Source organism: Schistocerca americana, chromosome 1 (assembly GCF_021461395.2).
Source record: "Schistocerca americana isolate TAMUIC-IGC-003095 chromosome 1, iqSchAmer2.1, whole genome shotgun sequence".
Taxonomy (NCBI): domain Eukaryota; kingdom Metazoa; phylum Arthropoda; class Insecta; order Orthoptera; family Acrididae; genus Schistocerca; species Schistocerca americana.
The window spans coordinates 754,138,415-754,150,842 of NC_060119.1; the positions used below are offsets into that span (position 1 = coordinate 754,138,415).

Sequence of the window (12,428 nt, forward strand, 5' to 3'; positions counted from 1 at the left end):
GCCACTGGGGAAAACAGTGGAAGCGGGTGCGGACAGAAGATGGAACATCTGGCAACCAACTGACATGGTAGCAGCGGGAGAGGATGGTGTAGGGAATGCCAGACACTGTCCAGACATAAATATGGGACACGGTCAGCCTGTTATTCAGTCACAGGAAGCACCTGAGGAAGATGTTGAAATATTGTATTAGGAAAACGCAGACCACTGGCCATACACCCGATTCAACGATATGTCAACTACATTTCTGTTGTAGTCTCCTTCAGATACTTCAGTGTAACTGGTGGCCATGTTTGTAACAATGAAATTTTGAAAGCAATGTTAGATCCGCTGTCCCTGGGTGTCATAATGTGTTTCAAAAACATAAGAGTCTCAAAGTCCCACCCTTTTCTAAGTCACTAGCAGCTGCACATCCCCTGGGCAAAGTTCTGGTCTCATCTTTAGCTCTCTTCGAAAAGCATCTCTTAATTACTTACTTTCTGCTTTTGCATCATTCCCTGAAACCAGATAGACAAGTATACAGAAAAATTTCTCTCTGTGGCTTTGGAATCAATTTTTTTACTCCTCCTATACTGCTTAATGTGACTCAAATTTAAACACCTATATCCCAATGTACTGATTTATGTACTTGGAAGTACTTGATTTATAACTTTTACAGTGGAATATGAAAAATCTTTCTTTGGTGAATGAAGAACAACGTGTTTCAAGGATACTGGTCAGAATTTATTGACCAATTACATTGTAAATAAACTATATGACATACTAATTACACTAATAGTAAAATAGAGATGTGAACTTACTACAGCATACCTGAAAACCACAAATTAATGAGACAACCTACTACAGTTCACAAACACACTGTCAGCTCACCAAGTGGTAGCAGAAAGCACAAATAAAAGAAGGTTATAATTACACAAACTTTTAGGGCTGGGCTCCTTCAGGCAGAACGGTTGAAGGGGAAAGAAGAGGGGTGAAGGAAAAGGACTGGAGAGGTCTAGGGAAAGGGGTAAATGAGATTTGAAAACCTGAGAGCTTAAAGGTGGAGGAGAATACTTACTCTTTTCTTCACTCTGTTTTAGTTTTATATATCTTTCATTTTCTTGCCTGCCTGTCCCTTACTGACTCGTACACGATGTTTTAGCAGTAATCTCAGTCTTGCATATTATCCTGTCTTCCACTTTCACACTCTCAGGTTTTCAAATTTTGTCTGGTACAGTCCCCAACAATCAGTCTTTCCTTTTCATCCTGTATGGTATGTCTCCCGTGACACGCAGTTCTGGGTGACTTTTCCGAAATCTACCCCTTTTCCTAGATACCTCCAGTCCTTTTCCTTCAGCCGGCTTTCTTCCCCTTCAACGCTTCTGCCTGAAGAAGGAACCACTGGCTCCGAAAGCTTGTCTAATTATGACTTGCTTTTATTTCTGTTTTCTGCTGCCGCTTGGTGAGTAGATTTTTTTATCTATCTAATTATGTTATTTTGTCAAAAAATAATTGTTTTGTTGTTACAAACACAAACTCACTCACTCCCCCCCCCCTCTCTCTCTCTCTCTCTCTCTCTCTCTCTCTCTCTCTCTCTCTCTCTCTCTCTCTCTCCAGCCCACCTTCTCCCTCCTCCCCTCCCTCTTAAGAATATTGAGCAGCATGACCATTTCCATTCCCAGTGGTTATATTATTTATGTTTACAAAATACACAAAAACAAAAGGACATGTAAAACTGATTACTATTATGGCTGTTCAATTTCAATAATGTAAGAAGTGACATGGCTACAAAGAAAGGAGAGGAACTTGATTATGGGTGGTGTCAGGCAGACATCAGGAAGTAGGCAAGTGCTCCATATGAACCCAAACTTTTTGACAACCCACTGCAGCACCGGTGTTGCTGTAATGGCTAGGCAAGAACAACACCCTCAGGCACCAAGGCAACTAGAAGACAGTGGAGTACAGTCAGAATGTTCAAGAACCTTCTGGAAGGTTGTGGTAAGTTCTTTGGAACAGCCTTTGGAAGAGCAATAGGAAACAGCTCTATGGGTGAAACTCACTCAAAAGTCCTTGAAAAACAAGAACATAAAAAGCCAGTGCACAGGGCCAAGGCAGTGATTACCAGCAAGCAGCTAAGAGCAGTACTGCAGTCAAGCCTCGATGTTGCTGTAGTAAGAATCGCGAGAAGTCTGTACACATTCATGGGACAACAATTGAGTTTATGACACATATCCAGTAACAATCATCATCTTGAGTTTTCTGCCAGTTAATACAGAATAAGCTCTGTGAAGTTTTTCTCTAGTACTAGCAATGAATAATAGTTGATATTTTCTGTGTGTCAGAACATGAAGAGGAACAAGAGAGTGCTCATCACTGATAGTGAAACGGGAACCCGGGGATAGATAGTTATTGGAAAGGACAAACATACAGAGTGAGAGGATGTACTTATTGATTTGCACAGATATGAAGCCACTGCATGACACCTCTCCAAATAAGGCTGAAGAATTGGGAAATAAATTTTTCTTAAATTAAATCCTTAAGTGTTTGCACACATTTATGTCCTACGATTCCAGTAACTTCTCTTCTGCATTCCGAAATCAATTGTGGTAAGCATTCTAGGAGACTTTCTTCCTCTCACTCTGTTAAAGGTAACTGAATAAACCTCAGCCCACATGGTTGTCAATGTCTCATGTTGCCATGTAGGCCACACTTTCTTGCAAAGATGGTGATAGGACCTGTGACAGGAAGTTACACAAAAAGAAAGAAAGAAAGAAATATATCTTATAGGTGTGCATTACTGTATTGACCAGTAACTAGGAAATTCAGGAACATTACTTTCCATCGTCACAAGTTAGCAGGAATATTATGTGTATTTACCATATATTGGAGTGACAAAGACAGACAGGCTAAGAATTGAGAGGATCAGAAAGTTAATGAAGGAGGAACCATTACAGGAGGAGATAGAGAAGTCAAGGATGAGATGGTATGGCCAAGTTAAGAGAATGGAGGAGAAGAGGATACCCACGAGGATAAATGAGATGAAACTGGAAGGAAAGAAACCAAGAGGAAGACCAAGGGACAGATGGCTGAAAAGAGTAGAGGAATGCGTTCAGAAGAAATGTTCCATACAGTGCTGGCCAGAGGCTGGAAACTGTCCAAGACGATGATGATGATGATGATGATGATGATGATGATGATGATGACCATATACAAATTACAAAAACTGAGGAAGAGGGATGGTATTATGTTAGCTTTTACTTTCCTTACAGCTACGCATTCTCTCTCATTATACACAAAGGCGAAATCTTAATGTACATGTTTCTGGCAGTAGTTCTCACTGATGTTTTTAAAAAAATTACACATCATTCTTTTCTTCCAACAGTAAAATTGAAACAACAGAAGAGTCAATAATGAGTTGGACATAAATGCACGTACTTTAATTGAAAGACAGGTGTAGGAAATAAAAATGAACTTTCATCACATGCAGGAGTAACATAAATTGCATTATTCTACTTAAAAAGAAATGAAGTGAATAAAAGCAATACTCACTTGTTCAGCCCACTGCCCTGACCAAAGTTTTCCACTCTTCATCAGTATAAACCTGTTGTGCTAATTCTTTTACTTCATGTCCCATAAAGTAAACCTCTTTCACACTTTGGGTATCAATAATTCAGCGAAATATGTTGACGTACTGGATACTGAGTAAAAATGCACTTTACGAACACACACTCACCAAAGCCTGTCGCACGTGGTAAAGTTTGAATTCAAACATCGCTCCTAGCAGGGGAAGCACCATTAACATCACTTATGCAGGATTCTCCCGCAGCTACACCTGCAGTGCTGTTTTCTTTATCGCCTGAAGGTGACATGCACTGCCTGTCACTTCTGTCACTCACCTAGGACGTGGCATTACTCTCCGTACAATATTTCAGCGCCCTTCCAGCAACTATATTTGTGCAGGTGCTAAATTATTTTTGGTGGACACCGAGTCATGATACCTCCTTCATTCTCGGTAAACAAGTAAAATAAGCACTCGACACGTGTGAACTACACAAACAGAAAGAAACCTACATTTCCTGTGCCCATTTTATACTTTTATCATAGTGGTGTAGACTGCTGTTTGCTCCTTAGCCAAAATGACACATTCATTTGGGAGCAAAAGAATAATGATACATTAAACAGCTAAACAACAAGCTTGACATTAACAGCTTGGTAGAAACACACTGTATACAGAACACGTGAAAGGAAAAGGGGGAGAGGAAGAATATAGTACTAAACATTAATGTTTTTACAATATAAAACTATACAGAAGACATAGCAGCTTACCAATTCTTCTATCTCATTATCACCCAAGTCTAAGCGTTCTAACTTAGACAACTGAGACAAGGATTCTGGAAGCGATTTGAGCAAATTTTCCCTCAACTCAAGTGACTGTAGGCTCACCAAACTGTAAAGAAGAGAAGTTACAAAGCAGCTACAATAACATACCAAAGCTTCAGCATAAATAGTAAATACACAAGAGCAGCCACAGAGAGGTAAGTAATTACTTATCCTGATGGGATACACAGAAATATTCATGACAAGAACAGCTGAAATCAAATAGAATACTCTTTAAAAGGATTTATTTCAGGAACAATGAAGATCTATAATTTTTCCCCACTCCTTTTACTATGTAAATGACTTATTCAGAAATGAAGTACACCATAAGATCAAAAGTATCTGGACAATTGTAAGTGGACATCAATATGGGGTGTGTCCATTCTATGTCTTTATGACATCTTGAACTCTCCTGGGGACACTTTCAATGAGGTGTCATTGTCTTTCACAGAATGGTAGCCAATTCTTCCTCAAGAGCCGAAACCAAAGAAGGAAATGATGTAGCAATAGCATCTGGAGCAAAGTATACATTCTAGCTCACCCCAAAGGTGTTCCACTAGGTTCCAGTTCAGACTCTGAGCAGGCCACTCCATTTTAGGGATGTTATTTCTCACAAACCATTGCTGCTTTATGACAATATGTATTATTCTCATGCTAACAAAATCAGTCATTTCCAAACTGTTCCTCTTCTATACACAGTAAAAAATACTGTAAAATGTGAATGTATCCTCCTGCATGTAGGTTTTTTTTAAAAAATGCAATAAAGGAAGCACATCCTTACTATGAAAAAAAAAAAAAAGCTCTCATACCATACTACCACCTCCTCTGTACTTCACTGTTGGCACCACACATGATGGCAAGTAAGGTTCTCCAGGCATTCACCAAACCCAAACTATTCCATCGGATCCCACTGGGTACAGTGTGATTTATTACTTCATATCATTCACTTCCAGTCATCCACTGCCCACTGGCGTCATTCTTTACACCGCCTAAAACATTGCTCTGCACTGACTACAGAGACGTGCGGCTAATGAGGAGATGTTCTTCCATTGTACCCCATTCTTTTTAACTCCTTACACACAGTCACTATGCCAACTGGACGACTGGTAACATTTTAGAATTCATAAGTTAGTACTCCTGTTGATTTAATGCAAGTTTTATAGCCAATCACAGAAACACTTGATGGTCTCCCTCAATCTGTATATGACGACTGCCTGATCTTCATTTAGTTATGGTAGTTTCTTTGCATTTCCCCTTCACAATCACATCACCAACAGTAGACTTGAGCAGCTCATTTCTTGAGAAGAATGTTACCAATTCGAATAATTCTTATACCATACTAATTTTTCTCGCCAGGCAACAATTAGTTCAATTTATGTCATTCATAGTGAATGACAGCATTGTATTAAATCACAATGCGTGGTTTTCCTTACGCAACTACCAAGAACTCACTGTCTATTTATTGCATCGCATCTAGCTCTCCATCTATGACCTTGCAAGACAAGTGCTTGGGAGGATGGGGGGGGGGGGGGGGTTGGGTTGATTGGGGTAGGAGACCAGACAGCGAGGTCATCGGTCTCATCGGATTAGAGAAGGACGGGGAAGGAAGTCGGCCGTGCCCTTTCAAAGGAACCATCCCGGCATTTGCCTGGAGCGAGACAAGTGCTTAAACAAATATGTACATACTAGATAATCCAGTCAAATTCGAATTATATCTATGGGATTTGTACTAAACAATATGTTACAGGGTATTCTCAGTAGTATATACAGTGCAATAAATTGAAATTGTGATGTGAGAGTTTCACACCAATCAGAGTGGAATACATGTGTTTCAAAACTATAACAACCTGGTCTAAAAGCAAGTACAACAAATTTAAGTCCCAATTTCAACTAAAAATTATGAATGATTGCTGCATTTTACTGAAAGTGGTACATAAGACGGATGCCTTGGGTGGAGGTTGAATGGTTACTGTAAACCTATCAGCTCCCAATATACACCGTTAGAATAGAAACATAAATGATAAATTCAAAGGAATAAACAGAACTTTCTAAAACCACAGATGTTAAAATAAAAATGATATTACCAAATCAAGTGGAAATGTCATGTTGCAATCGATTCAATGATTTTACTATTTGTCATCCTTGTCTGAAGACCAAGTACAAGTACAAGTAGTACATGGCATGAAATATTGCTTCAGAATGGCACAGTCATTCTGTTGAAGAAGTTTCATTCGTGCTATAGTAATAAATATATCCTAATATATTTAAAAACAAAGATGATGTGACTTACCATAAGAAAGCGCTGGCAGGTCGATAGAAACACAAACAAACACATGTATACACACAAAATTCTAGCTTTCGCAACCAATGGTTGCTTCGTCAGGAAAGAGGGAAGGAGAGGGAAAGACGAAAGGATGTGGGTTTTAAGGGAGAGGGTAAGGAGTCATTCCAATCCCGGGAGCGGAAAGACTTACCTTAGGGGGAAAAAAGGGACAGGTATACACTCGCACACACACACATATCCATCCGCACATACACAGACACAAGCAGACATTGCTCGAAAATGTCTGCTTGTGTCTGTGTATGTGCGGATGGATATGTGTGTGTGTGTGTGCGCGCGCGCGAGTGTATACCTGTCCTTTTTTCCCCCTAAGGTAAGTCTTTCCGCTCCCGGGATTGGAATGACTCCTTACCCTCTCCCTTAAAACCCACATCATTTCGTCTTTCCCTCTCCTTCCCTCTTTCCTGACGAAGCAACCATTGGTTGCGAAAGCTAGAATTTTGTGTGTATGTATGTGTGTGTTTGTGTTTCTATCGACCTGCCAGCGCTTTCGTATGGTAAGTCACATCATCTTTGTTTTTAAGTATATTTTTCCCACGTGGAATGTTTGCCTATTATAAAAATATATCCTAATGTTGATTACCTACATTCTTTCACCTGCACACTATTTGTGCCTTATGGAAGAATAGCCAATATAAGTAGAACTCGTTTACAAGTTGGATAACAAGTGACTTAGTATCTTACCTTCCAAAATCTGGTGGCAGGTTTGTGAGAGACATATCATTGAGGCCAAGCACTGTCAAATTTCGAAGCTGCACAAATCCTGGGGGTAATCTGCAATTGCAGAGAAAATTTATCTCAAGATAACTCATCTCTACAATGTCTTCACATTGAAAGCCATGTGTGATATAAACATATGGTGGTACATATATACACACATCAGTGACACTTAAAATTGTGTTATTCAGCAATATTATCCCTGCAGCAAAAGCAACACTTTTTATTTTAAAAAAAAATGACAGGAATAAATAAAATTTGAGGAACTTGTGATATCATGAAAAACTTGTTCATTTCGTCCATTTCTACAAACATATAACAGTAAGTTGGAATCATAAATCTGCAACTCTTAGCTTCTCTTCTGCATCAACTTCAACATATGAGTAGAATATTTAACAGACCCTCAACAAAGAACAAAAACCCAAGCTTTTATTGCAAATGTTACCTTATTAACAGCAAAAGCTAAGGTCAAAATGTAACTCATTCTCATTGTGAAATGTGTCTTAACAGATGATTTCTAATTCTGTAACATTGGAACTGATACTGCAGGAATGACAGCAAGACTACTGGAAGCAAGTCTTCGTACAGCTCCCTACAGAAAATTTCAATGCAACAGTCCCATCTTCACTATATCAAAAAATTTTCAAAACACACGAATGTATGGTTTCGTGCCAATATGTACTGATAAAATCCTCCCTAGCTTCCAGCTGTGTCAAGAGGTTTGCCACTTAATGCAGCTGGATGTTCAAGAGAATTTTATTGTTATTCTAAATGTCAAACATGTGAGATATTCTAAGCTGAATATCTGTGGTTGTATGTCTTGCTGTAGGCAAAAACTTTTACTGAACTGGGCTATCCATCCCCTACTTTGATTCTAAGAGTAATCTGTCAATTTCTATAAGCAAATATGCTTGTCACATCAAGTACAATACCTGTGACAAAGCATGTACATTTGTGTACAGATATTGAAAGGTTACTGTAGTAGCAAACATACTCCGATCTGAAGATGGTTTGTCAAAACTGAAACCTTTCAATTTTACAAATACGCTTAATCTTGACAGGCAATAGAATCATCCATTAACTGCAGAATTTCTCAAAAATAAATCAAAAAAAATGTTTAAATGTCAGCTTTTGCAAAGTTTGCTTTTATTTTTATTTTTTATTTTTATTTTTATTTTTTTCAAAAACTGTCACACTGGGTCTCCATTTTGATCCTACAACAAAACTGTTTTTGTATTACAAACACTGTTCTCAGTAAAGAACTTGTGCAAGAAGAATCCATGAATCTGTAGCACATAAACTTCAACACACCAGTTTCTCTGTAGAAAAAGTGTAATTATTAAAACACACGTTGTCTCAATGTTCATCTACTGTCTTTTGTCAAATGGCAGTCTCATCCATTTCCTCTTTGTCTCCTATGATAGGACTGCAGGTAACTGGTGGCAGTGCACCACACTGAATCCTGACTTACTGGATAAGTGCGACCACTGACCAGCTCTCTACATTACAGTTCCAAACTTGTCTAGTGCAGCTGCAATCTCCTATTGGTAGATACTAGCTATTTCATGAGTGTTAGTGATAATGATAACCAAGCAATATACTTTGATGTGGTATGCAAATTTAATGTGGGTATTATCTATGGATTTTCCTCTATGAAAGAAGTTTTGTAAATGGAATGAACATTTTATTTTCGATTTTCTCATTTTCTATGTCTCTCCCAGCTATCTATAAATACATTGCCAATAGTTTCACTACACTGATGACCTTATATATTAGTTACCTTAACACATAACTAAAGTTTAAAAAATACAATAAGACACAACAGTACACACTTATTTCAAGATCCTTCCGTAATGAGCAAGAGCCTCTGATTTAGACAACCAAAGTTGACATAATCATCACATAAATCATAAAAACAAAGCTGTTGTACTAGCAACTGACAACATGACAACAACAGCAACCACCACCACCACCACCACCACCACCACCGCCGCCGCCGCCGCAATTGCTTTTTGTGCAATCTGAAATTCTCTATTTGAATGATGTTCCTGTCCATCAACTTTGGTCTATGTGATATGCAAAGTCCATTTATTCGCTAAGAATTCACCTAGGTATCTTGTTATTTTGCTGCTTTACATCATTATAGCATTTTATCACATTGTAAGGTTTACTGCCAGTTTGCCTTTAAGCAATACATACATAGTACTTTGAAGTGTCAATGAGAATTTGTCACTGGCACACATAACTCATTAAGAACATCAATGGACTTATATTAAACTACCCATTTGAAATCATCATTGTATGCCTTTAATTTAACCATTTTTCCACTACCTTACACAGCAACTACTAAAATATGAGTAATTCCACAGCAGCACACTTTTAGGCAGTTGGCCCAAGTATCTTCACTAATGCACTCTGCAACACAACTTTACAAAGTGAAGACATCAGAGACTGCCATAAGCATGCATAAGACAAATCGGTGCTATAGTATTTGTTAGATGTGGGTGTGCAGCAAGTGAGACCACATTATTTATCAATTTTCTGTGGATGTTTCTCTCAAATCAGTAATGGTGTCGATGGATGTGTTGTGACCATCTGCCTAAAAGTTTCTCAAATATCAATTCACAATGTATGTACAACATACAGGCCATAACTTTGCTATTTCTAATATCTGCCCTTCCCTCATCCGATAAATTTCTCGTTTTCTTCCAAGGTCCCTTTTCTTATACGAGATGTCATTTACTGACAGGAACATTGAAATTAATTTCATAAAATCCATTACTTCAGCAGGGGAGCTTTCCATTCTAAGAACTGTTTCAAATTTGAACTGTAAAATTATCTTATGAATGTCTTCTTAAGTGAACATATATATAAGATTGTTATTCAGAGAGTAAAATGTGGTATTTGCCAATTCTCTTTCTTTTCTTTCTGAGTATTTTCAGGCAGTAATGTCTCCAGCAACAAGGCAACTCTTGTTAACAGGTGCAAAGTGGAATCTCCTTCACCTTTGCCCATGGAAAGTCAAATACTGAGCCACCTTTCAAATTTTCTAATTATATGTCTCCTAATTAATAAGGCAAATGCTATTCTTCAGCTTCTCCTGGAGTATTAGTTGAGTGATCACTCCACAGTTGCACAGACTGTTTGAACAAGGCAAATGTTGCCTGTTTTACACTTTGGACCATTCAGGGTGGTATAACTTACTTCATCATGTAAGCACGTTGTCCCTAATGAAAAGAAGAATTTGACAGGAGCAGTCTCTCAAACCAGAAAACCACCTTACAGCTGTGTTACACTCTCCCAAAATTATTTTAAATATTTCTCTTTTCTTTCATAAAAGTTAGAGGATGGCCTTGTCTTATATATATTTATCAAAGATCTTTGACAATGTAATACGCGCTTAGGAAAAAAAAAATTCTGACAATTATAGGGGTATACACTCTCAGATAACACTACAGCAAGGTGTGCCAAATATTGCTCTTTATTCCTATATCACAGTTTCTTCAGCCATCTAAACTTCTTTGCTTAGATCAAACACTACATTAAACAAAACAAACACAGTGAATGTTACCTGGGTATGGGATTGCTGCTGAAATCAGCCACTTGTAGTGCTCGAAGATTTTTGATATTTTCAGGAATATCAGGAATGTCTGAAACAGAAGGTTGATCACTCACTTAGTTAAATTACATTACATATGGCACTAAAGCTTAAATGTAGAAAGTAAAACTGAGAGAGGAGGCACACTAGTATTCACGTGAGGCCAACATTCGATTCAGCTATTCTGAGTTTACCTTTTCTATGGTTACCCTAAACCTCTTCCTCTTTACTAGCACTTATCCCACAGTACGGGGTTTATTATTTTCATGATTTGGCAAATTTACTTTTTATAATTTTGTGGCTCAATGCCCCTCCTGTCACCAAAGTTGTCAGTTGGCGACAGGTAGGGAACTCATGTGCCCATTTATCTGTGAATCATGTAAACTTTTTAGTGTTACCATATTTTAACTATCTGTATATCTTTTTCTGGGATGGAGATCGGTGACCAGCTCAGTGTTTGCACAAATGAGAGTGTGGAAAATGTAGCTTTTCTTAGCAGCTTTTAAGAAAATGGCCACATACTTTAAGACATGGGAGGTTTTCTTCCATCCCTCGCTCAACTGACGGGATATTAAATCCTTATCCTCCTTCCTGCCAGTAAAATAAAATAAAAGACTATATTTATGTTACTTTGTTTACTGTCGAAGTGTTAATAGTAAATTTTCATTTTACACTGACCGCTTAGCCGCAATTTTCACACCCATCAGTGTTAGCAACAGCAAATCCGTAGCATTTCATCAGACTACTGTTAGTAGTAGTGCCATTATGTCAAGTTGTCCACAATCTTAGCTGACACGTAATTTATAAATTTAAAAAAAGGGAGATTTAATTTATAAATGTATGATTTCCTTGTAACAAAATTTTAACGCAGTAGGATGATTTACAAACACACGTTTGAAATCTCTTATCCTCCGTGCTTTGATGCCACAAACTGTCTACTGTAGATTGCTTTGGCAACTTGTATTTGATGCATTTCAACATTGGAAAAGTAGCTTTCACTAGCCACATCAGCGACTACAGCATTTATGAAATACATGAAATGTAATCACAGTTGTGAATGCAATTAACTATATAAGGGAATGACAACAATGAAAATTTGTGCCAGATCGGGACTAGAACCCAGATTTCCTACTTTACATGAATGTTCACCTCAACTGATTTGGTTATCTGTGCAACACTCACACCCAAACTCAAACCTCTGAATGCCCATGTTCATGTGTTGCCAGCAATACTCGTATGTATATTACGAGATTCCCATACGGGGTGGGGGGGAGGGGGGGGGGACATTTTAATTCAAAAGTAGCTTTCACTAGCCACATCAGAGAAGTCCATGCTATTTGCTGGCTCAAGAAACTTACAGTTTTTAATAGTACACTGAATCATTAAATTGTCTGCAATAAAAACAGGTTATACTATTCT

At 38.1% G+C, this 12,428-nt stretch overlaps 1 protein-coding gene across 10 annotated transcripts in view; it reads right to left on the minus strand.

Moving 5' to 3' along the window:
• The window catches only part of LOC124611222 (protein lap4), a 528,343-nt gene that overhangs the window by 279,525 nt on the left and 236,390 nt on the right, over positions 1-12,428 (minus strand). For all 10 annotated transcript variants that reach the window (XM_047140227.1, XM_047140228.1, XM_047140229.1 and 7 more), the window contains exons 3-5: positions 10,983-11,061; positions 7,379-7,468; positions 4,303-4,423 (exon numbers count right to left, since the gene is read on the minus strand). In XM_047140227.1, coding sequence (XP_046996183.1) covers positions 4,303-4,423; positions 7,379-7,468; positions 10,983-11,061 — 290 coding nt within the window. The remainder of the gene's footprint in view (positions 1-4,302; positions 4,424-7,378; positions 7,469-10,982; positions 11,062-12,428) is intronic.